We start from the raw sequence: 27,560 nt of genomic DNA on the forward strand, positions 1-27,560 counted from the left end.
GAACCCTTCCTGTAACTCTGACCACTTCTACCACCTCAGTCTTTTATACTGTAGACTAAATAACCCCATTCTGCTTTTTATTCTGCTGATACAACATAAGTTTCCATTTACCTTTTTGTAAATGTGTCACATGGATTCATTGAGCTTCCTGTCAAACCAGCTTCCGAGTAGTTTAATCTGGGCTAATCTTAAATTAATTTTTAGTCTTGATTTATATATTTGAACAGTTGACTTTTTTAAAAAACTCTGATAGCAGGAAATTCTATTTAATCCCCTTTTTTATGTTGTTCTTTTAATGCTTATCTTCAGTTGCCATCATTTTGCATCTTACGCTCAGGTTCCTCAAGACCAGATTTTGTTCTGTGGATAGCCAGCTGTTCCTTTTTTTCAAATTTCCATTTCTTTTAAGTTAGCAAGAAAAATGATGAATTTACCAAGTCTTTTGGTCCCGTGCCCAGGACTTCAGAGTCACTACACATGGCCTATATTTCTTTGGGTAAAGTTGTTCATCTCTGCAAGATTCAGTAAAAGTGATCAGTGGTGTGCTTGACACGTCTGAGTGTGCTCTCAGCCACTGCCTGGCGTGTGCGTTTGGGGAGGCAGCCCCATGGAAAGCTGTGCCGCCTCCGTGAGTCGTCATTAACTGTCACTGGTCCTTAGTACCTGTGACTTCTCATCATTACTGCATCTGTCTTTAAAAGCCCTAGATTACCTACTGAGAAAGGCCTCATTTTTGCATTATTCTGGTCATTAATGCTCAGTACTTATATTTTACTCACCTCTCAGTCTCTAGCCTTCTCATTGTCTACCTCATGAACTTTATTATTGGATTCTTTCCCCCTATATTTTACTCACCTCTCAGTCTCTAGCCTTCTCATTGTCTACCTCATGAACTTTATTATTGGATTCTTTCCCCCTTTTTAACCTCATTCCTACCTTTATTTTACTGCTCTCCTTCTGACTTTTTCCTTCTTGCTCCTCCCCTCCACTCCTCTCCCCCACTCATCCATCACTCCCCTCCTACCAAATAACTGTCCAGAAGTCATGCTCTAAATCTCAGAAGTTCCTTATACCTTGGTGCACCCTTCTTATCTTGCTCAGAGAGAATTTGCTCCCACTTTAGTGGCAGTGTTTGCTAAGCTTTGCAACCTTTCCGCACATGATAGTTTCAGATGTCCACTGTCCCCCAGTACACACTTTGCAGAATGTTTCATTGGTTAACAACGTCCTGTAGGAACACCTCTCTTGGCTTCTAATATCCAGCTTTAGAGAACGTATATATCTTGTAATACAACTTTTTTCGGCCAGTATGTATTTATATTTATGTTACAAATTTTAATACAGTTTAACAGAAAAATAAATTTCAGCCAAAAAGGTGAGTCACATTTCAGATACAATTGACAGTGTCAGAAACAGGTATAAATTATTTGAAACCCCGATACGTGTTTATAAATGGGATGTGTATCTTAGATATTTTTAGGGCTAAGCAAAGTCATATCACTGCACACAAAGAAGCTAGTTGCTAACAGTCATATTATTTATTGATTACATTATGTTTTTTTCCCAGAGCCTTTGTTATATTTGAATGTTTTATTGTGTTTTTGAAATGTTTTAGGACGTTGGTTTAGGTTTTTGTATTGATATGTGATATATTATAATTTTTATCATTTAAATATTGTGACACAGGAGATATAGTTATATTTGGGGGCCTTTTTTCTTTGAAAAATGATTTTCAACTGCCCTGCTGGGAGTGGGACATGTCTCCTCTTTCCTAATGAATTGGAAAATTCTTAAATAGGAATCTTTCTGGTTTATATCTAGTTTCATACTTAGGTCAACTTTGTAAAAAAATTTATCAACAAAATAGAAAATAGTGCCGGTTAGGTAAAATTGCTTTGTTTACTCTATAATTCCAGGTATTACTTTCTATAACAGTTTAGTAGAGATTTTTTTCCCTAGATAATGTTGTTTTCTTTTAAAGTCTGTTTAGAGCAGCATTAAAATTTTCTTAGGAAAAGATCTGAGCAGTATTGAGAATCACATACAGGATGAGAATTTTAAAGCTGAAACTTCAGAGGTCATTCACTCCTCCACCCTCACTTTTCCAAATGACAATAAAATGGAGGCTTCCTGGAAGCTAAAGTGACTCCTGAGGTCACACAAGTAGATCGATGACAGAGCTAGGACACTCCAGACCTTTTATCAGTGTTTTCTCTTTTGCTTCATGTTGATGAAGCTGTTTGGTATATTTATTCAGTAGGGAAAAAACGTTTGTAGAGTTTGGGCAGTAACAATTTTAAGAGTAAGAATATATGGAAAGTGATTTATTAGAGTAAAAGATGACTTTTTAAAATTGTCATTAAAAACACTCTGGAGTAGTATGGTACAAAAAAAGTTTCAACTGCCCTGTCTCACATTCTCTGTCTGTCCAGTGTGGTGAGCACTAACCACGTGTGCCTATTGAAACAACTGAAACATGGCTAGTGCACCTGAGGAACAGCATTTTTATTTTAAAAACATTTTTAAATCACTTCAAAGTAAGTGGTCATGTGAGAGTGGTAAATACTGTATGAGACAGCACACTGTTATGATGGTATTATAGTGCACGTTATGTTTAATATTACCTGATACTGGCTAATTAAAAGGGTCAAAGTTGTAGGAGGCAAAATAAGGAAGGATCTCCACCAGGAGAATACTCTGTTAAAGCCTAGAATTTGAAAGCCCCAAATTATTCCATGTTTAGAATGACTGTGGAGTGTTTAGTTTGGTCATAATTTTAGGCTTAACTAATGGTATAGATTTTGAAGCAAGTAGCAAAATGAGTGGGAAGAGTGATAGGATTCAGAAGTAGGAAAAAAGCATTTAGAACTTTGATAACTGTAATTTCCCCCCAGTTGTCTTGAAAATACTCATGAAAGATTTCAGAGGGAAAAATAATTCAAGAATTCTTGGCGTCTTCATTTATGTATAGTAGAATATCATTTAGTCTGAAATTGCTCTTGGTGAAAGTCATAGCTTTAACTTCTTGAGATTAGATTATCTTCTGGTGCTTTAGTGAGATTCCTTCCGTAACTACACAACTGGTTCTAAGTTTTCGAACTATTAGTGAAAACACATGGAATATATCCCTAAATTAATATTTTATTTCACACATTGGCTGTCAGTTTAGATACAAGAATCAGTTCATCTTTTATATTTACTGGTACCTTGATGAAAAATTCTATATGAAAATTATCAACTCATGGTACTACTTAATACTTGAACCTGGCAACTAAGGTCGTTAAACCTGTAACTAAGGTTCTTTCTTTAAAGTAAGTTTTTATTTTTCAATTACAGTTGACATACAATATTATGTTAGTTTCAGGTGTACAAACAGTGATTAGACATTTCTGTAACTTACAAAGTGATCATTCCGATAAATCTAGTACCCATCTGATACCATATGTAGTTATTATTATTAGAGTATTATTGACTATATCCCCTATGCTGTCCTTTACATCACCATTACTATTTTGTAATTACCAATTTGTTTTTCTTAATCCCTTCACCTTTCTCACCCATTACCCCATCCTCCTCTCATCCAGTGACCGTCAAAATGTTCTCTGTATCTGTGAGTCTGTTTCTTGACTGAAGTCTATACAGAGCTCTTCCCTTGAGATACCGAAAGCATGAGGGATTAAAGCATGCTATGGGAAATGCTAAATGCATCGATCATTTGAATAGATTCAGAATTCCTATTCCCTCGGTCCAAAATATTAAAACTACCTTTTTTTTTTTTTTTTTGCCCATGTTTACAAAGCTCATATGAAAACTTCAGTGCTTTAAAATAGTTTTGATGGAAATATTTGGCTTATATAAATATGTTTAATCTCTTTAAAGCTCGTTATTGTCATTGTTTTAAATATTCTTTTATTGCTGTTACTGTTCTGTTACTCTTGTTTACATTGCTTCTTTGAAAGCTCAGATTTGTTTAGTTTGTGCTCAAGTATTAGCCTCGTTCAGGGCCTAACGGATAGTGAATAATACTCATGAAACCTTAGACAATTCATTTAACTGCCCTAGTGTCAGTTTCATTAACTGTAAATGAATCTGTTGCAGATGGTCCCTAAGGAGAGTGACTCTAAAGTTGGGGGCGAGGTGACGGGAGAAAGGTGACTTTCACAGTGCACCCCCCTCGTGGTAATAACGAGATGTCACTGATAGGCATGTATTATGCATGGTTTCAAAGGAAGAGAAAAGAAAGGCCGTAATTCCTTTTAGTTCCTCACCGCTTTAAGAACGTGTGATTTCATGATCGTGAGTTTCCTCCCTCTTCCATCTCAGCAGAACCAAGTGAGCTCATTTCTACAGAATTAAAGTCTACTGCTTTCATCCTGTCAGTGGATGAAGAAAGGGGCAAAAACTCCACAAAATGTTAAAATTGAGATAAGTCAGTAATCCTGACTTCTATATATTGATGTAGGTGTTCTTCATTTTTATTCAAAAAGTAATTTGTGTTCTAACTACCTCAGAGAAATACAAAGAGGAGTTTTATTTTTAACCTTTATGATTTAACCTTTCTGATAACGTACTTCTTTAACATATTAACTCATACTTCACTCTGTGTGTGTGTGTGTGTGTGTGTGTTTATCTTTATATGTATCTTATCATTAGTTTACTAATAACAGTTCAGACTTTGAAAAGTAAACTTTTGGCTTGCTTATTATTTTTTTGTATCCCACTTATTTTAATCAAAGAAAAATATTTTAAGCCATCCATTTTCTCCATTCCTGGATGCTATTATCTTGACTATAATTGCCTAGTTTCCTTTCTGGCTGATCTATTGCTGGCCTTTATCTGAATGTTATTAAAGAATATAAATGCTCCATAGAGCACCATCGTCTCAGCCGGAATATTTTCAGATTCTCAGCTAAAATGAAACAGAACCTGTGGTTTGGCTAAGTAAGTAGCTCAGATTTGTCGTCAGAGTGGGTAAGGACCTCTAAATTCATTATGTTAGTTGTAGCTGCAATGTAGCATTTGAAAAATAGCTTCCACTGTTTATGGATTGTGGTCCTTGGGCACCAGATAGTGGATGTTGGAATGTATTGCAGAAAAGATGATTAAAGTACTAGGCTCTGGAACAGTCAGAGTAGAAAGCCATTTGTAACACCTGTGTCCAACTCTGTCAGATGTACTTAAATGTTTCCTTTTGAAAGCTTTGGTTTATTATCAGCTTATCCGTGGGGGAATAACATTCTTGCAAAAATAATGTGCCTTTTGGAGAAAACATCAATGAGCTATATTTGATGAGAAGCTTATGTAGGTAGACTGATTTGAACTTCGGAGATCCCAAATACTTTGCAGTTTTATTACCTAGCTTATTGGAGTCATGTTTCACTGTGACTTAGATTTCAATAGTAGCTGCTTTCAGTTCCCGATGTTAATGTGTTTTTACTGTATATCAGGGAATTTATACTTCAGTATATAAACTGTCAGTATTTATTGTGCCGCTGTACCCACTTCCTCTTTGCTTTGGGCCAATTTCCTTCCGAACAAAAGTTCACTGGAGTAGAACATGGAAATAGTTTACATAATCACAAAACTTACCGATCTTTAAATATACTTCGCACTCTTCAAAATAATGTTCAGATTCCTTAGAGGGCCATTCTTGACCTTTCAAATTCTTCCCTACCTCCTTGTTCTCCATTCGCCTGTAGGGGCCCTTTGTTTCAGGTTTACAGAGCTACCCTTCTCCTCCTTGTTTCTTCTCTTCCTTCCTTCTCACTCACCCTTCTTCATCTGAGGATCACCTGTTCTTCCTTCAAAACTCTGTGCAAGTTTCCCCTCTTCCAGGAAACCTTCCTTGAACTATAAATCACCTGCCTTTCATTAATCCCATTTAGACTAGCCTTTAAGCTCTTTATAGCATTTCATAAGATTATTTTTATATTCTAATCATTTGTTTACTTGTCTGTCTCATTTGATAGACTAATATTCCTTGAGTTCAGAGATGGTAGTGTCTTTTTTGGTTTTGAAATGTGGCATATAGGCCTTTCAAATGTTCATTGACTGACTGAAAGACAGACTTCTATAGGTAATTCCATAATTTGACGTTCTTTGCTCTTGATATTTAAGGTATTTGAGGGTATAGGTTATGCCATTGTCCTCATAGGAGCTTTTTAAATGGACTTACTAACTTTCATAATGCCAACTAAAATGTTTAATAAAGATAGGTCTTTGGCATTGGGAAGTCAAGAACTTTATTGTCAAGGCATATAATAATATAAATCTTAAACTGTCAATCAGTTAAAGAATCTGGAAGACAATATATGGGAAATTGGAAAGACCAACTCTTATCAGGAATCATGCATTCTAGCTTATCTATATATATTGTTGAACCTGTGAGTTTATTGGTATATAAAATTTCCTTAGGGGAGAATAGGTATTTAAAAACTGTTTCCTTATTTGAAAATAACTCTTTACAGTTTTTAGATTTTAATGTAATCTTAATTTGAGAAATAAGACTAAGTTTAAACTAAAAGAATATGTGCTAATAATGAGTTATAGAACTTAAACATGTGTTTGGTGGTCCTGAGGTGTCTTTATAGTATTTGTATCAATATTCTGCATTCTGTAGCAAAACAGAAACAGAATGCAAAGAAATCTATATTTACAAGTAAGATTTTTTAAAAATAATTTAAGCTTATTTCTTAATAGCATTAAAACATAATTATGTCTTTAATGATATAGCAAACTGAATCCATGTATTGTTATAGCTGAATCATAGTCCTGGTATTTTTATCTATTGAATGAACAAACACTTTATTGTTAAAATTTCTTGTTCTTTAATTAAGCTTTCAAAATAAACTTGTTTGTTAGATCTTGAATACCCTAGGAAGTTTGTATTGAAGGTCTTAAATTATATGCCTCATTTTAGTCTGTGATATATTAAAAATAGAATGAAAAATTATTCACATCTCAATAGTTAGCTATCTGCTCATTCTCAGAGATCTAAGCCTGCTTTTAAAAAATATTTTTAATATTTATTGTTTGTTAAAATTTGATGCTGAATTTGTATAAAGTGTATAGATTATAGCACATTAGGATATTATTGTCACTGTTTTGGTTTTTGGAGCGCTGCCTCCAAGAGGTTCCTAGCATTTGGTACGTAATTCACGTATTTCTAGTCTACAGACCTACCCTATCGAAGCAAAGGCTTCAAGGTTCTGATATTTTTTTCTACTGCTATAAAGCTCAGCAATGGTAATTAATGTGGTTTTTTTTTTAACTTTCCATGTCTTTACGAATAAAATTGAATTTTTTCGAAGACAAGTAATTTGTACCTTTAAAGAGCCACATTATTTTGCTTTTGTCTCCGAATGTATTATGCTTCACAAGTATACTGTGACAGGCTGAATAGGAAAGGGGGGAGGGGACATTGTCTTCGGCTGGCATGCTGTTATCAGAGGGAATGTGTTTCTGGACACGAGATTTAGCATTCATTGGTTGTCTGAAGAAAGCTACTTCATCTGAGGATTGGACAAGAAGCTGCGTCAATTTGCTGCCCGTCTCCAAGGCACTGGTGATGCTGCCTTCACAAGCTAGCTAACGTCACGGCTCCATCACCCAGCGGGGTGTGGACTATCTTTTTCTGTTCTTCTCTATTTAATTCTCTATTTGCTGCCTACTGCATTTCTTAATCTGTCTTCTGCCAAATGCTAACAGCATGATATTTTGCAATCATCTAGGTGAATACAAGAAAGACGAACTCCTAGAAGCTGCTAGGTAAGTGATTCCATTCATTTTAAGTGAGTATAATGCATTTAAGGGAGAAAAGGGGGAGGGCAGGGGGAGGACTATAAAAATTATAACATGTTATTGTCTTGCTTGGATTTTATGCAGTAATGCAGATAGGACCCTATACGAGATCTTTGTGTACTTTATTTTACATGATTAGTGTATTAAATGTGACAGTCTTTCAGTCTGGTGATGATTGTAGGGTTAATTGTATTTGAAACATATCTTAGGGTACCTGCAAACCATAGTTGCCCAGCTTTTCCAATGATATTCTCAGAGTATTTGAACACCTATATTTTCATTTTTCTTTGAAAATTTTTCTAATTTTCAAAAGCTTGAGTGAAGGGCATAAAGTAAATGTTAAATTCTCATCCATTTTCTTTTGTTCTTGTTCATTTTTAATTTAATTGATTAGTTTTTTACAGCATTTTGTGTGTATTTTTAACTCCTGTGTTTTAGATCACTTATCAGAATAAAGTTTGTTTGTAATTAGGAAGATGACTTTATGCAGATAAATAAAAAAATAAAAATGTAGAAAGCTACTTTTTCCAAGCTGTACCACTACATGATGCTTAACAGGGATTAATTGGGAATATATTAACTGAATTGAATATAGCAAAGAGTGTCATTCAGAACCGTACAGGAGAAACCGAAGCAAACCCATGTGATTTTCCACTTTCTTGTGAAAAATATCTATCCGTATTCATAAGAAGCGTTATAATTTTAAAAGAATTGACTTCTACCTCTTTATAGGAGTGGTAATGAAGAAAAACTAATGGCTTTACTGACCCCTCTAAATGTGAATTGCCATGCAAGTGATGGGCGAAAGGTAAGTTAGTTAAAATACAATATTCCCCTTCGGTAATTTCTCTCTGCTTTACAGTTAAAGTGTTTGAAGTTGGCATATATATGTATGCATATATAGCTGTATTTTCTGGCATCTTCTCACTGGAAAATGAAATGCTGCTGTATCTGTTATTGGCAGTTGTGACATATTCACTGAGCTGGTGAAGCATGGATCTTAAGCCTTTTCTCTTTAAATGTCAGGCACTGAAAGTTGTTTGTTAAATGGAACTGCAGCCTTGTCGGTGATTAAAATTATAACAACTTAGATTATTTTCTGTGTCTGATTATGGAAATTGGAAATTCCTGTTTATGCCCTATTTACCCATCTTTGTTAGGATATATGCATTTTTTCTTTCTTATTTGGCAGAGGAAGATTTGTTTACTAGATACCAACACTTTTTCCATTTAAAGCTGAGAAAATGTTGCTAATGATTTTTTTAGATCTATGTGACAGCCGTGCTTTTTTATTTATTGTTTTTTTATTGGCTAAGTTTTTATCATGGTATATTGAAAGAAAATAGGTTAAAGCAGAGAGAAATATTCTGCATTAATATACAGTTGTCATAAGTGTAAGGTAATATACAAAATGTACAGCTGGTATTGCATTATCTGCTTCACATTCTTATTGAATATAGACTGAAATATATTCCTTTACAGCCTTTGATAATTAACTTCAAATTTTAACAGTGATTTATTTACCTAATAGACACTAAAAAACAAAGTACTTTGTACTATAAAGTCTTTTTTTAAATGACAGTTAATTTTTTAATGTTAAAAGATTGCTTTTATATTTTAAAAGCCTAAAATAGTTCTAACATTATGCTGCAAATATTGAGGGAAATCATCTTTTGCCTAATATTTAAAGAATTAATTCCTTTGAAATGATTTCTATTGAGAATGTGCCATGAAAATTATCAGGATGGATGGTGCCCCTTAGAAATAATAAACTATTTTGCCTTTAAAAATTATTTTCCTGAATGATAACTTGATAGATCAAAATTATTCAGTTTTCCTTGACTGCTTCCACACTTTTTCCCCATTCTAAAGAAACCGATATACTAAAGGCAAGGAATTGAATCCCTCAGAATATATGTTATTTGTTATTGTAGGTGGCTTGTATTATTTCACGTGGCCTAATGAGTGTTTGGTTGCTCTAGATAATTTGAGGAGAGACTTCTACTTTCATGTAAGGCTAAATTATATATATATCAGGCTCTAAACTAGCAGATTTACTCAGCACTACTAGTAGTTTTTTGGATATTTAAAAAATGATAACTGCTCATTTTTCCTTCAATTTTGAGGTTGCTTTGAGGATTTTAACATTCTTGAGTTACTCAAGAAGCTCCAAATTTTGTTTGGATCCTCTCAGTAGATAAAGTGACTTTTATCACTGTGCAGAAAAGGGCCTTTTTATCAACGGTAAGTGCAGCTATATCTTTAGACAGAGCTCTTCATAGAACCCAGCATACTTCAGTTTTCCATAGCCATTTTAATATTGCAGAATTTATGTGCGATTACTACTGCAGGAGTCGATTTCCATCCCAGCTTCTTTCTTCCATCTTTACCCCGATATGTTGACAGTCCTGTTTCCAGCTCAGTAGATCATAATAATTAAAGATCATGAACACTAATAATTAACAAATTACTTCTCCCTGCCTCACCCCTCCACAACTGTATATAGAACTCCTTTATTTTTCCTTCTTCCCAAAGGAAGGTACATTTTCCTCTTCCTTTATGCTGAGATGAAGGTACTCCTCACCCAGATTCCTGTGGCTCCTTTTCTGTATTACTCAGTGGCCTTTACCACAGAGCTACTGAATCGTCGTTATTCATACACGACTTTTTCTTCTAATCTGTTAGCTCTCTTTTGTATTTTGCATCGGACCAAGCCAGGCACTTTGCATGTAGCAGGAGCTTAAGATATGAATATGTTCCCTGATGAACAGTTTTGTTCTCTGAGTGAAAAATTCATCCATTCTCTTTCCCATTTAGATAATTAACTCAGAAATATGTGAATAGGGGATTTAATATTTTCTGTTATTATATATTTTGACTAGCATTATTTTATTTATTTTGAGTAATTATACTATGAAGGGTGAAATGCATTTTAATATGTAGAACATTTTTAAGAACATGTCTCAAATATTCTACTGAAGGATTCATAACATAAATAATGCAACAGTTTTTCAAAATGTACTCTTATTTTTTAGATTATTGATTTTCTCAAAGTAGAAAAAAATTAAGCCTTTATTAGGTTTTAGTGCTATTTATGAATATAACAAAAATCATTTAAAAATTTGCATTGGTATGCAAAATGCAAATACAATTTCATAATTAAAATTGAATAATGTTTATATTTACATATTACCTTTGTTTATGACACAGAGCAGTTCTTACTAAATATACCAGTTGCAGCAAAACCATAATAAATATTCTGGGCGCAAATGGAGATTGGGATAAGACCCCTTAGTTATGACATTATCTTTTGTTTTCTCACTATTGTTGTCAAGAAAATGTGTAAGCAAATGTAACTGCTAAATTACAAGTCTGATTTATATATTTAATATTTTTTCAAGCCATTTGCATGTATTTATCTAGAATTAGGAAGTCAGACTGTATTAAGAGGATAAAGGCACTTTACATATATAGCAAGTTAGTCAGTTATATAGTTTTATTTTTTGAATTTGCATTTTAGAACACAATGCAGGATCAAATTCATTTTTAGAGGGTTTCTAAATGACTATATTAATGCTTAACTGAGTCCTTGCCTGTCTCTGTTTTTACTATGATTCCTGGTTTGTAAATTTAAAAGCTCATGGAAATGTCAGTTTTGTAATGTTTTTAGAAAAGAATTGCTCCTTATACATTAACTAGTAGGTGGAGAACTTGCCTAGATATGTGTGGGGGTTTTAGACTTCAGCATTCCTTTTTAATGTAATGCGTGGGATTACACAGTGACAGTGTAAATTTTAAATAGTCTCTTAATTCTATTCTGTGACTTGATGATTATCTAAATAGGTAATATGTGAATGGTTAATATTTGTATTTCCTATAGACATTTGATTTTCTGATCTACAGAATTCTGAAAATAGTGAAGTATCAATAAGGTTTTAAGTAATTTACATTTTTATATTATGCTTTTATTTTACATGTAAAACAAAGTTTGACTTGACTACTCTAGAAATTTCCAGTTGTTTTTTTCTCCCCTAAAAAGCAAAGGCAGAACATTTTTTTGTAAAACTTTGTTCTGAAATGCTACTTTTATAGAATTATATACATGTTCTAATGATGGTCACTTTAGAAACATAGAGGCATAGATATAATTTATTCTTCTTGTATCCCCTGCCCATTATGATGAGGTATAACATTCTGTAGTTATTTTCAGTTGCAATGAAGTATCACCAGATCCTTAAAACAGACTGTATTTTCAAACAGATTTATTGTCTTTACAGTATTTTCTATCAGATGTTTTATTAGCAGTTATACAAATGTTCTGGCCTTGTTTGGTATGTAAATTTAAGGTGGTGGTCTCTTGTTTTTCAATATTCATTTTTATAAGGATACCTTTTTACAATGAATGAAAATATTTGAATACATCTCAAATTATTTTAACATTGAACCCTCTTCAGAGTTCATTTTGGTCTCTCTCCTGTCATTTCCCTTCCCTGGCTGCCTTTACTCTCTTGGAGATATATGTTCTGAGTTTATCAGCTCCTTATAACAATGAGTAGGTTGGAGTTGGCCATTACTGTGCATATTTCTAAATAGGAGTACTATGTGTCTTTGCAGTGCCTACTGTTGCTATGATTGTGTGTCACCAAATATTGAAAGTAACTAATATTTAGTTGGAACTTTGTTTTTATGGTCAATGTAATTTCTGGTATTTCCGATTTTTTTCTGCTCCTTTCATTCATTTAACCAACACTCAGTACTTACCATGTATAGGTTGCTATGTTAAGTGTCATGGGAGATAAATATGCATTTGGTGGTATTGGTTTACAAGGAACTTAAAAATGGATAGAATGGTTAAGACATTACCCAATACATTGATGCTAACTCACTAAAAAATGTATGATTCCTTTTGCTGTGATACAATTATAAAAGTGTAGATTTAAGGTAGGATTCGTTTTTCTGGCCCTTTTATTTTCAAAGCATTAGTATTTACACATGTATGCTCTTTTGTATGAAACCACAAATTTAGATTAACAGGCAATTGGAGGAGCATGATTTAAATTCAGAAAGATTAACTGAAGTGTTTCTTTAAATGTCATATTTCTACTGTGTAAATGTTTGCTTCCATAAAATAGTTAATAATTAATAAGACTCTGGAAACAGAAAAGTAAAGTGTTTTAAAAAGTGTTTTATAAATATAGATCAATTAGAAATAAAGTAGAATTTAGTACCATTCCTGGAAGGTATCATAAAAAAATTGTGTGATGTAATTGAAAGAGCAAATAGGCTCTGAGGTGTGACAGATTGGGCTCTGTTCTTGGCTCCTTCCTCTTCTGGGTGTGACTGTGGCTGTACAGTTTTCAGTGTAGTGTATTCATTCATCAGTGTATTCATGGAATAATCATCCCTTTCCACAAGGCGCTGAGAAGATCAAGTTCGATAATGTGATTGACGTGTACAGTTTGTAGCCCATGGTAGAGCCTCAGTGAATTAGATTCCTACTCCCTTGATACATTTTTTAAGCTTTTGAACATATTTAGAATGGACACATTCATACTTTTGAGTACTCCAACATTGCCCACTTAAACTGTCTTTATTATCCAGGTTCAGTCCCAGGTAGCATTCGGATAAAGTGTAGGTTACCGGGTAACCTACAAAGCATATAATAAAGTTAATTATTTTGGAGTTTGGCCTTTGCTCTCTTACCACCCAACATCATATTTAATAAATAAATTTGTTTAAATTGGCAGCTTATAAATTCAGAAATGTGTTCTTGAGCTATATCTACCAGTTTTAAGAACATACTTATTAAAATTAATATCTGGCTGAAAATAATGCCATGGTACTCATTTGAATTCCATGAAGCACATCCATGAAGCACAAAGAACGTACAGGATTAGTGCAATTTTTTGTATTTATATTTAAACTTTAGGGTTATGTACATTCGTCATACTCTAATACAGTGTTTTTGGTTAACAACTCTCCTCCAGTGCAGATCTCTGAATATCATGTTTGACCAGCATTTTAACAATCCTCATGCAGTAGATTGTGACGTTGAAGACCCCTCCATGAACTGTGCCTCTCCTTAGGTATGCCCTTGCCTACTCCCCTCCCACGCAGACTCTGAGCTAAGCCAGGGCTGCTTTGATGAATAAAATAAAGCAGAAGCGCTGCTGTGCCATTAACAGGACTAGTCCTTGGATTGGCTTGGTGGCTGCCAGTTTCCTGCTTTGGGAATGCTCTGTCTTGGAGCCCAGCTGCCATGCCATGAGGTAGCCCAAGCCGCCATGTGGAGAAGTCCATGTGGAGAACTGAGGCCTCCAACCAGAGACCCACCGAGCTCAGTTAGGCTTCTCATTGACTCTAACCATTCAGGCGTCCCAGACGTTCTAGCCTCTGCTGAATTAGTTTTGCCTCCAGGTGACATAAACCATCCTAGCACCCTGGCCTATAAAGCAGAACTACCCAGGTAACCTACCATTTTGGAGGTGGTTTGTTACCTAGTGATAGATAAATGAACTACCCCTATCTGAGAAAATATAATTCAATCAATGCTTATTATCTAATGCACCATTTCTCAGGTGGATTACTGAAAATGGTTCTTTCATAGCTTCTTGGAAGAATAGTGAAGATTTTTAAATAAATCCCCAAATACATTATTTTAGATATGTTCAATTGCATCTTTTGGGATCATGGTGTTACATGGAAAAGCAGAAACTGGAAAGTAGAAGACCAAATTTTAAGTTAACATTGTTACTGGCTATGTGATTGTGGCAAGTTTTATTTTATCTTTGAATTCTGACTTTTTTAGCCTAAAAAATAAGGGCTTGGGCCACATTAACTCTAAGATACCTTTCAACTCTAACATTTTAAGATGGTAATGTATTTTGTAACTTATTTTTTGTCAGTTAGTAGTAATTACCGTAATATAGTTACATTATATAAAAGTCCGTAGAACCACACTAGTAAAGCACTCCTGGTATCTCTGATAAAGTTTATACGGAACCTTTTCCTCCTTAAGGAAGTGTTAGCGTTACCTGTGGACACATGTCTGGCTCCCTATGGCCTTCAGTGGCCTTTAGCATCATGCTCTGTTCTTGCCAAATCTTGGTAGATAAAAGGTCATACAATTTTCTAATTTTCATCTTTCATGGATCATACTTCAGATGTTACTAGGGATTAGGAGAAGGCCAGAATGCAGTAAGTCTGCATTAGGGACTCTTCAAGTGCTTTAGGTTTAATTATATATCTAATCAAATCACATTTTTAAAGTATATCTTGCTGAGCGGTGCATCTTACTGTAATGCAGAAATCCCTTAGAGCAAGTTTTCTTGCCTACTTATGTTGGGATGTATTGTATAAAATCTTTATGCTTATGTATATTCATTTTGTAACAATAAGGACTTGAAAATGTCTTTTTTATTTTTCATTAGGGAATCACTACTGAAACAGTCTCTGTTTTGTCAAGCATGACATTTCTACTGGTGAGGGGAATTAGTACCCGTGCCAACTCTGTTCTCTTTGAGAAAAGAATTTTTAGTAGAAAGAGACCATAGTGTTAAAAAGTAGGTGGTAACACTTACGAGTTCATTTCAGTTCTCCTCCTAACTGTGGTTTCTCCAACACTCATGTACAAAAAGCCTAAGTTTCGTGCAGTTTTGAGTTTGTAGTTGAAGGATGAAAAATGAGTACCACATCCTTCTGTTGTATGATTCATTATTAAGTTTGATTTAGAGTCCAAATTACAAAAATGACACTTCTGAATCTCCTTTTAAAACGGCAAGAATCTACATTTAAAAGTGCTTTTTCTTCCTCTGAAGTCAAAACTTTACAGGGTAGGATGAATTACAACTGCAACAGTAGCTTGGAAAGTATCTGTGTGGCCAGAGAACAGGATCCGGAAGAAACACTAAGTGGCCTCGGTGGCGTTGCTGCTGTCCTAGTGCTTCAGATGAGTGGATGGTGGATGGTAGTATTTACATATTTTATGTATCAATTAAATTACATGATAAAGAGATTTAAAAATACCCCTATGATGATTATGATTTGGTTATGATCTCTTTGGCATAAACTGTTCAGTTAGCATCAGTTGACAATAGAGTATTCTGCAAAAAGCTCTTAAACCCTTTCAGTAAAGGGTGGACCTTCCTGTATAAAAAGGCATACTTAGGTACAAAGGAAAGTCGTATTTTAGAAATTATTTTGCCTGATGAGAAGCAGAAAAAAGTGAAGAGTCTGAATTTAAGAACTTCGAAGCAATCTGGAGCTTTGAATTAGCATTACTAGAAACAGTTGTTTGGCAATAATACAAAACCAACATAAACTATTGATTTTTTAATTCATTGTGTGCCAGTTGTGTGGTGCTCAGGCTGTGATACAGTAGGCTGGGTGGCTTAAAGAACAGAAATTTATTTCTCACAACTCTGGAGGCCCAGAAGTCCAAGGGTAAGGTGCCAGCATGGTCGATTCCTGATGAGGGACACTCTTCCTGGCTTGTGGAGGGATGCTGCTTGCTGAGAGAGAAAGTGGGCTCTCAGCTTTCCCTTTTTATAAGGACATTACTCCGTTATCCTTAGGGAGGCCTCCAAGAGGCCCTGTCTCCAAATGTCATCATATTCAGGGTTGGGGCTCAACTTACGAGTTCATGGGTAGCGGGTGTGACACAAACATTATAACACTTATTTTTGTATCACTACCTTTTTTTTTAAAGAAGTATAATTGCTCAGGAAGCCTACTTTTCCTCCCTCTCCACATGCATATTTATTCATTCACTCACTTGTTCAATTAAATTAGAATTATAAAAGAAAATTCCTAAAAGCATCAACAATTTTCATAATACTCTATTTAAAAGAAGACTGTTTTCAGTGACTAATAAGAAAACATTTCTCTACTAAGAATGGCATCAGTAGTAAAACCACTATATATACGTTGCATAATTTTTTGAAATGTATATTTGGGTAGCCAAATTAGTACATTTGGAAGTAGACTAACCTCAAATATAAAATGTTTCATATATTGATTTTTCTTTTGTAAAGGTTCTTTAGTTTTTTAATAATAACATGTTAATATTGTACTCTGAATACCATAGTATACATTAAACTACTCTTTTAGTTTCAGCGGGTCCAGTACCTGTGAGAATTCAGGGAAGGGCCTGTGGGCAGGGAGCAGAGCTAGAGATCTCTGCTTCTGTCTGCCTTTGGCTGCTGAATTCACATATGCAAACTCAGCAACAACAAGGACTTTATCACTGAAGGAACTTTGAGGTGACAACATATCTTGAAAGTCCTAGAGTTCTTACCCACGTTGAAATCAGCCAAGGCATCTGTCTTCTCCGTCTTTGCGTAGTTAAAATGGCTGTCTGATGACCTGGGGAGGAATGAGTCTCACAAGTAAACTTTAAATGCCAATCGGTGTAACCTGTTTCTTGTTTCAAGAACAAGTTACTTGTTGAACATTAGTTAGATCTTGGATTTTTAGATTTGAAAACCTAAGATTGTAATATTAACTGTAAAAAGTAAACCGTGTGAGGTTCAGGTAGTATGAAAACTTCTCCTTAAAAGTATAAAACATCAGGTGACTATCAGACCAAGAAACCTGGTTTCCATGAAGTATACCAGCTGTTGCTCATTAAACAGTGCAAAATTAATGTTGCACCCTCTGAGAGTGCTAAGCGTTTTTTCCATGCGAACCCTAAGAGAACATGCTATAGAAACTCATTTTCATGCATAATTTCAATCTTTCCGCTGATTCTGAGGCTGGAAAAGAGAAACAAATTTCTGGCTGTTGAAGAATCCCCTTGGAGTTTCCACAGTGATAATATTAAGTTAAAATTGAATTAAATTGGCATTCAGAGAGTTATTCTCACAGAGATTACCCTGTAGATTTCCCATACTTTTTTGTTTGTTCATTTTCTTTCTCTCTTTCTCTTCCCAGTACACGCATTTATAAGATTAAGATAGTCCTTTGTATTATCACTTTAAAAATAAATTTTTACCATGTAAGGTAGTTGAAGTATAGAAACTTTGTTTTATATTTCATAAATTCACTAAATTTTCAAATGCCTTAGGTCCCTTTCTAAAGATGACGTACATATGTTACTTTGGAAGAACATTCTTTCTGAGGCTGTAAAATATCAATCATTAGTCTACCTCTGTGTAGCCTATCTGGAATTCATAGAATCTTTTTTTTTTTAATACCTTTATTGTTGCAAGTATTACAGATGTCTCCTCCCCCACCCCTCCCGTCGATCCCCTCCGCCCTGCCCCTGCCCCACCCCAGGCCTTCCCCACACTGTGCTCACTCCTGGAATCTTACTCGGAAGGGACTTGAATGGCAGCTAGTCTAGCCTCGCAGTGAAGTGCTGGAACCTTCCCAGTGATGACTCTGACAGCCAGATAGCTTTGTCATCTGGCTCTGTTTGAATGCATTTTTTAAAAATGAGAGCTCATGAGTTTGCACTAAGCCACATGTGGATTTACTGTTGAATTTGGGATTTCACGCTTGAAGGAGGAACATTGAACAGTTACAGGGTGACCAGGAAGGTAGCTGGGAAGTTGTTCCATAAAAAGCAGTTGATGCAACTGGGTGTGTTGAGTTCAAGAAGAGACCAAATGACTGTCTATTAGAGATACGTAGATAAATCCTGCACTAGGAGAGAGGCAGATAAATTATCTTCTCCAATTTCAGTATTGTTATTCTTCCTTGTCCTCCAGTACTTAAATTTTAAGTAACTTCTATTGTTACGAAGTTCTACACTTCTCGGGTGCTCATCCAGTGGTATGGCCACCCCTTATTAGGGATCAAGTTTGACACATGGTGTCCTGTGTACCAGAGCTGAGGTGGTCGGAACTACCAGTGCGACCCCGGCCGCCAAGATATCTTCCTGCCCCTTCGCCGTCCTCGCGCATTTCCGAACCTGCCCAGGCCCCGAGTGCCCGCCAAGGGAAAGGGGAGCATGGGAGTGCCGAAGTCAGACTGGCCACGCTTGGTCTCTGAATCTGCTGTCAACTTGCTGTATTAATCCCCGAATGCCTCAGTTTCCTCATTTGTTATATGGGAATACTGATAGTTTCTAGCTCTTATAGTAGTTGTGTAAACTAAACAAGTATATTATATGTATACTTTGTATAGATACAAAGTATAGTATATTATATCAGTATACTTTGATACAAAGTGCTTGGTACATAGGAAGTACCCAGTAGATCTTGCTATTGTTTTCAAAAAAATACTTGGTATTTTCAAAATGTTTTTGTATCTGCTATTTTATTTTAGCCTGAAAATAACTATATGAGGAAGCCAAGTACTATTGTCACCCAGCTCCCCCTGTTACAGGGATTTAAAAACGTTAAATGACTTTAAAACATTAAACACTCTTAGGTTAATCCTGATATAGTCCACTGAGATGAGACCATATCTGTGGTTAAGTGTGGTTAGCAGTAGGCACTGTGCTTTAGAGAATAGTTGACTTAAGGGGCCAAGGACCAGAGGAGAAGATTCATAGTGGGAAAGAAAACAATTATAAGAGGATCCAGTAATGTATAATCTGTAGAAAAAAACAAAGCAGACGTAGTTCTTAAGAAAGTGTAAATAAAATACATTTTTAAAGTTTTATTTCTACTTTGGTTCATTAATTTTTATTCTCCAGATGTAGTTTCTCTTTTAAATTATCTTTATAAAAGCCCAAGAGTTGAGAAACTTCAAGGACACTGTCCAGTCTTCATTATGGTACTACTTAAAATATCCCTTCAAAAGTCAGGCAGAGGAGATAAGATATATTTATTTCCATGGACTCATGCCCATATTGATTCTTTAGCTTTTAATTTATTTTGATTCTGACTTTAAGTATCACTGTCTCAAAGAACTACTTAGATTGATCATTCCTCTGTATCTAAAAGAAATTTAATAAACTCTGATTATGTGGTTATTATATTTTCTGGGGAATTTTTATTAATGGCTGATACAGTATTTTATGTGTAGAAGGAAAACATTGATCTATCTTAACCAAATAAATTTGAAAGAGATATGTTTTGTTAAGATAGCCAGAACAAAGATGGAACAACCTGAATGTCCACTTATAGGTAATGGGTAAATAATTACAGTCCTGCCCTGGCTGGTGTGGCTCAGTTGGTTGAGTGTCATTCTGTGCACCAAAAAGTCGCTGGTTCAATTCCCAGTCAGGGCACATGCCCAGGTTGTGGGCTCAATCCCCACCCAGTAGGAGGCAGCTGATCCATGTTCCTCACATAGATTTCTCTCTCTCTCCCCCCTTCTCTCCTTTCCTCTCTAAAATCAATAAAAACATATTTTAAAATAATAATTATGGTCCACTTATACAATGGAAGTACCATACAAGGAATTAGATAGACCTATATGTATAACATGTTAGAAAAATTGCATTTGTGTGACAAAAAACAACAGCAAAAAGAACTCAAGAGAAAAACACGTTTATATATGCAGAAAAGCATCTCAAATGATACATGTGCAACTATAGGCTGATTACCTTTGGGAAAGGGGTTTGTTGGGCTAGAGGGTGAAATAGAACATTTTACTTTATATTATCTTTAGGGAATATGTTATTTTTATAATTTAAAAGGGAATTCTTTTGGGTGGGGAATGGTGGGTAAATGTAAAATAATTGATACTGAGATCAGATAAAACAAAATGCATACATAGTACCTCATTTTTGAAACCAGATCTGAAAAAAGCATGTTCTTTTATATATATATATATATATATATATATATATATATATATATATAAAAAAGTGGAAACAAGTACTGGAATTTTTAAGTGCAATGACTTTGTGTTTGTTTATGTATATAAGCTTTCATTTCACATAAAATACAGAAGACATAGGCACAAGTTAAATAATCACAAGAAATGGGGAGTAACAGTCTCTTCAACAAGTCAGTGTTATGAAAAAACAGGGAGGGCGAAGACTTGTAGATGGAGGGAGACTTAAAGGCATAATACCCAAATGTATTGGTCCTGACTAGCAAACCAGCTTTAAAAAGGTTTCAAGATCATCAGGAAATTGGAATATTGATGTGGGCATTAGATGAAAACTAAGGATTTACCACTCTTCTGTTAGATGTAATAACATTATTAGGGTTTTGAAAGAAAATGCCTATAATTTTTAGAGGCACCTACAAAAATATGTAGGGGGTAAAAAGTCAGAGTGTCTTGAATTTGCTTCAGGATACTTCAGTGGCAAAAATAAAAGATAAAAGTGATAGCAGAAGCCAGTGTAACAAAGTCTTAATAATTAATGTATGTTGAATCTGGGTGCTGAGTACATGAGCATTCAAGTGCTGAAAAGATCATAAAGTTTTATCTTATGAAAACATTTTGTAATTGTAACTGTAGAGCAAGAGTCTGGAGGAAGAATTTGACTAGCCTGTTACAGTGTTGAGCTTGTTATGAAACTGAAAAAAACTACACTTGAGTCTTTTTAAGCAATGAATGGTTCGATAGAAAGAGTATTACCTTTTGTTTTCTCTTGAGCCGACTTCTAATAGGATTCTTCTCCTGATTTGGTAAAGTTATTACATTACCCACACATAGACACACACAGTGTTCTGAGTTGGGAGCGCTCCAGAAACCCAGGAGCTCATTCAACATTAAGTCTGGCTAGAGTAGGGTCACCAGCCTTTCCAGTTATATAGGTTTCCTGGGACCAGGAAAGTCTCAGCAAACCAGTATGAGTTAGTTACCCTAGTGTGGAAAACCCCAGAGGATTTGCTTTAATTCAGACTGAATTTCCATCTTAAAGAAAACCAAAATACACAATACAGCATGAGGTTAGACAGCTCTGTGATGGCTTACGTCATGGCCTCACAGTTGTGGTTTGTTCTTTCCCAGAGAGTGCATCAGACATCACTCAGACCTGCATAGAAATACAGTTGTAAACCTTTCACACAAATTTAAGTCAGATTCACCAAGCTGGATTATTCGTGTGCTCTGTTCTTTTTTGGTAATGTAAATCAAAAGCTTTTTTTTTTTTTTAATACCGCTATATATGAAGTCTATGTTAAACCCTTAAAACACAAAATTGAGATACCTTCTCCATTCTCAGTGAGCTCACAATGGGTTAGAGGAGACAGATAAATAAATAAATAAATAAATATATTATTTTGTGACAAATGTTAGGGAAAGATTATGGCAAATAGTTTTAGGACCAGTCTTTGGTAATCTTTTTTGTGTTTTTATTGCAAAAGTATTGTCCAAAGACAGAACAAAAGGAAAGGAGTAATCATTTTGGAGTATTAGTACTTTGGAATCCCATTTTAAAGTCTTGTTTAAGGAATGCTCCAAACTTTGTACTTTATAAAAGTAGAATTATAATAATAGTCTTAAGAATTAAGAATTATTTTTTATAGTATTTTATGCTTCTTAGATGAAAAGTGTTACAGAGGTCAGGATATTCTTTTTATATGGTAATTGTTAACTTCAAAAGCTTTCTCAGCACCATTAGATCAGGGAACTCCCCTGTACCCAGCTGTCATTTGTGAAATGGCAATATGTGCTTTGTGTTTAAATGTAAATGCTAAAATTCCCTTGGGATTGAATATGTGATAATACATTTAAATCTTAAGAAATAGTTATGATTTTTTTGTTGAGTGGTAAAAAAAGATCCAGAAATTAAATTTTGGTGTTCTATACACATGATAATATATAGGTCTTCCAAAGCTGATAGCTGCATTATGTATCTGTAAGATTTTTTAATTTTGCTTTTTAACCCTCAGGAATATTTTATCTTCCATTGTTGTTTGGAATTTGTTAAGAAGTCATATGTGAAATTAAACATAAGTGGGGAAATATTTTGTTAATGGAAGGCCTTTAACTTTTTCAGAAGGTATTTCACTTTTTTCTCTCTTTTTAATTACTAAACAAGTACATGTTTTTGTAAAAAAATAAAAATCAAATACCAAAGTGTATACAGTAACAAGTGGAAGTCCTCCTTTCAACCCCTCCCCTCCCCCTATCTACAGTGTTCTTTTTTAAGGTTTTGCCTGGTTTGGTGCAGAAGAAGGCTGGTCTGGAGTCAGAGTGACTGGGTTCGAATCCCAGCTCTGCTGTGTGCTACCTATGTGTCCTTGGGTACAAGCCTCAGTTTCTCATCTATAAAAACAGAAGCACCGTAGTAAGGGCTTGAGGGAGTATTGAATGAGATGAAACACAGAAAGCACTCAACGAAGCTCCTACACCTAGTTGAATTCAGTTAAATTTGAATGTTAGGATTTTCCAGTACCTAGTACAATCAAATTCCCAATGGTTTCAGCTAATTAATAATTATGGCAGTTGAGCTATGTACAGTGAACCAAGAGGAGCAGAGTAAAAGATGAGGTCAGAAAGTTGGAGGGTAGTGATGGGAGAGATCTTTTGTGGCCATCTAGACAATTATAAGACTTTGGCTTTTACCTATATTGAGATGAATAACCATTGGAAGAGTTTGATCAAAGAAGTCATGTATCTACCATACTTGAACAGAATCATCTGCTATTATGTTGTATAGACTCCAAGAAGATTATGCTGGAAGCAAGGAGGCCCAACTGAAGCTATTTACAACCAACCAGCTGAGAGGATGATGGCTTAGGCCAGGGTGGTGACAGTAGGTGTGATGAGAAATGATTGGATTCTGGAGATCTTTTAGAGATACAGCCAAAAGAAATTCTGTCTGATGCAGTGAGGGTAGTGTGTGAAAGATAGGAATCAAGAAAGACTCAAAGATTTTGACCTAAGTAGCCAAAAGGATGGAGTTGCCATTAACAGCAATAGGAAATTCTATAGAGTAGACTTTTGGGAAATACTAGGAGCTCCGTTTTGGACCTGATAAGCATGAGATGTCTCCTGTATATCCCATAGTGATGTCATGTAGGAAATTAGATTATGAGAGTCTAAAGTTCAGCAAGGAGATATAATTAAGTTGTCAGTGTATGAATGTTATTTAAAGCCACAGGACTGCATGAGATCACCAAAGAACGAGTATAAATAATAAAGAAAAGAGCTCTAGGGCTGCAGTTCTGGAGTATTCCAGTATTAAGAAAATGAGAAATAGCCAGAAAGAAGACCGAGGAGTGACCAGTGAGGTAGGTATCTAGGTGTCCTAGATACTAATGAGAAAAACATTTCAGGAAGGAAGGAGTGATCAGCTGTGTCAAATAATGCTGATAGGCCCAGTATGATGAGGACTGATAGATGACCATTAAGAACTTGTGTGTAAGATAGTTAATAAGGTGATAATCAGTAATAGCTATTATTTGTTGAGCTTTTTCTCTGTGATACTCTCTTAGCTGCTTTAGACAGTTATCTTTAATCCATAAAATAGACTTTATGGTAGGAATTATAATTCTCATTTTACAGATATTAGAAGCCAAGGCTCAGAGACCTGAAGAAATTAGTCCAAAACCACATACCTTATAAATTTTGCAAAGCAAAAATGCAAACACAAGACTTAAAAGCTTTTCCTCATTTCCTTATATCATGCTGCCTGGACTTATGTTAAAGTTGCACCCACAGTTTTATAACAGGGTCGTCAGTTGTCACCATTTTAAGTATGCATGTATGTGTAGGATAAGTTAAAGCTATCCTAAATGCTTTATACTGTGCTGTAAATCTGTATCATAAAAGGCAAAGATGTATGCATATCTATGGTGTGTTTTTTAAATGGCCTGCTTCCAAGAAGAAAACTTTCAATTATGGGGTCTCTTTAAGTAAGGATTCTTTTTTTTGTAAATGTTTTACAATATGAAAGTATTAGTAATAATATTTTATAGAGTTTTTGTATTTACAATTGTTCCATACTTTATCCACTGTACATGTTTGACTTTTAAAACATTTCCAATAAAAAAAAAAAAAATGTTTTAAGAATAAATCTGAGGTGTGCAAACTGGCAGTGTTTAATGATGTCTTAAATGCTGGATTCTTGTGTTTACTAGTTTACAACCACCACAAAATTATCAAATAACATGTGTGCGTATTTTACAAATGAGTCTGCTTTATTTTTTTCAAAAGTGAAATTACACTCTGTTAATTATCGTAGCATTTAGAAAATTACTTTTATCATTGCTTTCCCACTTGGCAATTGGGGTGTAAAGTTGGCACTTTGTGGTAACCATTCACTAAATGTAGTCTAGGCCACATGATGTTAATTGCTTTGCATCAGAAGATAGCATTTGGTGTATAATGTTCAGTTGTAAATTTTTTTCTAGAGGAAATACTTCTGGGCTCTTAGTGTAGCGAAATCTTGTTTAAATCATCCTTTGTTCTCAGTTCGTACTTTTTATTTTTGCTTTCTACCATTTCCTCAAATTTATTGCATGCATTTTACAGATTTTTATGTGCCTTCTAGTGATACTATTTAGTTTGCATAATTAGCATTCACATTAGAATGACTACTTGGAAAATCTCATCCATCTTGCTCTACACTCGCTCTCCCTGGGAACTCATCCACTCCCGCAGCTCAGCTACCTCTGCTTAGATGCTGCTACCAATTTTGCTAAGTGACACTGTCGTTAACTCTCTTCTGTAGCACTCCTGCACTCTGCTATTCATGCCTTCCTGTCACTGGGTTTGCCCTCCCCCTCCAATTCTTCATCTATAGAGTGATCTTTCCAAAACTTCAGTCTTCAGTAATTTTCTGCTTATAGTCCTTCAGGGGTTTCCCATTGTTTTATAATCTCCCCCAATCTCATACTAGACTTGGCCACTGAAATGTTTTTAGTTCCTCGGGTATACCTTGTCCACTGGGTATTAATATGTACCCTCCACACTACCCGGAATAAAGTTCCCCATCCTTTTGCCTCACTGCTTTGTGTTTGTCCTCAAGTCTCCCCTCAGGAAGCGTTTCTGAGCATCTTCCCTGATCCCACTCCTCTCTGCTGGCCTCTGGAGTGGTTCAGGTAGATGTCCTCTAGCCTCTCTTGGCATCCTGAAATTCCCTTAGTATCTGTCACATTTAATTGTATTTGTCTGCTTTCTCTAGTTGACTCAGAAACTAGTCTCCCCCCCCATCTTTTGTCCTTCTGAATAAAAAATTATTTTATATGTATTTCACTTACAGACTTTATGTTTTAAAGGAGTAAGAAAACTCCTGAGGGCAAGGTATGGAGCTTTTCTTCCATGCTATCCCTAGCACTTACCATGGCGCCAGATACATACGTGGCAGATGCTGACATTTTTAATGAATGCCAGTATGCCAGTGATGACCAAGTTTGTGTTCAGCCTTCACCTCTTCTGAATTCTAGACCCATTACCACTGGGTATCAGGCACTTCAAATTCATTAAACCAAATCTCAGATTCTTTCCCTCTGAATACCTCTCCTCTCCTCCCCTTCCCTCTCCTCTCCCCATTCTTCCTCCCTCCCGTTTCCTTTCTTTCATCTGTCACTGACATTTCCAAACTGGACCTTCTGTATCCCTTACTACCTATATCACTCAGTTATCAGATTCTATCAAATCTGCTTCCTAATCATTTTTGACACTCACTCCTCAACTCCATTTTTTCACAGTTGCTTCATTTCAGGCCTCCTATCATGTTCTACCTTGTCATTTACAGAGCCTTCTAATTAATTTGTTATTTAAATTTCAGCAGCTTAAAAACTAAATATATTACCATTTTTAAAGCATTATAAATTATTTTTAATCTCAAAATGATTTTTAAAAATCCAGAAACTAGATTTTTTTAATGTTTTTTTCTTCTAAATATACAGTGTGTGTATATGTATTCATTTATTTAGTGACTTTGTTCATTTTCAAGAATAAGAAATAAAAACTTATTGAATCAACTATATACAAATAAAAATGTTTAAAGATACTTATATGAAAAAGGAAAATCTTTTTGTGCATCAGCAATGATGATGTCACTTTTTCCATATTATATTAAATGTCGGCTGTGATCTTTTAGAGCTTACTGACTTATTGACCAGTCATCCACAGCCGTCATTGTCCCAGGAGGAGGCTTCTCAACTGCAGTGTACGGTCCAATTCAGTCCTGAAAATGGGCCAAGATGGAATAACGGGGATAGTTTTACTTTCCTTTCCGAAACAATAAAAACACACACAACTAGACAAAATATGTGAAACAGTGGTTTTCAGAAATTGAACACCAGGCAGTACGTGGCAGTGATTCCTGAGAGACAGGAATTAAATAAGCTGAGTAACATGATTGCTCGAGCCTACTGCCTAGAAAACTTTCCAGGCCTTAACTCAGGTAGGGGACTCTTATGATCTAGTTGGTCTCCTCATTATTAGCTGTGTATTACTCAGAAATATTTCTTAAACTTAGAGGCCATTAGAATATATAAAATGTGTGCAGTGCTACCAACACAGTAATAGATAATACAGTATTTAGCAGTTCTTTTGTATCTTGACTTTTGGAGTAATATTTAAAGAAAATAAATTGAAAATGTTATTAAATCCCAAGGCCGAAATAGAAAACAGGAAAAATCAAGAGTACATAAAAGTATATTAGACCCTGTATGAAAAGGTGTTACAGTATTTAAAGGAATACTTTAAGTAAGTGAGCAAAAGTGGAAAAATTGTTATGGTTGTAGAGAAGCTTTTAATAAAAATAATGTTATTTCTGATTTTTTTTTAAGTGAGAAGTTTTACTTTTTTTAACTATTACATTAAGTTGGAGTAGAGAACCTTTTAATAATTTGGTTCAAATTAAAGTGTGGCAGAAATTAGTTGGGAAGAAACCATATTTTCCTCCTGTATTTATACTGCATGTGTAGTATCTGAAATAGAGGAATTAAATACTA

At 35.0% G+C, this 27,560-nt stretch overlaps 1 protein-coding gene across 1 annotated transcript in view; it reads left to right on the forward strand.

The window, feature by feature from the left end:
- TNKS (tankyrase) overlaps nucleotides 1–27,560 on the forward strand; it is a 160,246-nt gene that overhangs the window by 72,953 nt on the left and 59,733 nt on the right. Inside the window, exons 4-5 of the mRNA XM_016209064.2 lie at nucleotides 7,731–7,767; nucleotides 8,533–8,608. Coding sequence (XP_016064550.1) covers nucleotides 7,731–7,767; nucleotides 8,533–8,608 — 113 coding nt within the window. The remainder of the gene's footprint in view (nucleotides 1–7,730; nucleotides 7,768–8,532; nucleotides 8,609–27,560) is intronic.

The sequence above is a fragment of the Miniopterus natalensis genome, chromosome 2, assembly GCF_054644295.1.
Source record: "Miniopterus natalensis isolate mMinNat1 chromosome 2, mMinNat1.hap1, whole genome shotgun sequence".
Lineage (NCBI taxonomy): Eukaryota > Metazoa > Chordata > Mammalia > Chiroptera > Miniopteridae > Miniopterus > Miniopterus natalensis.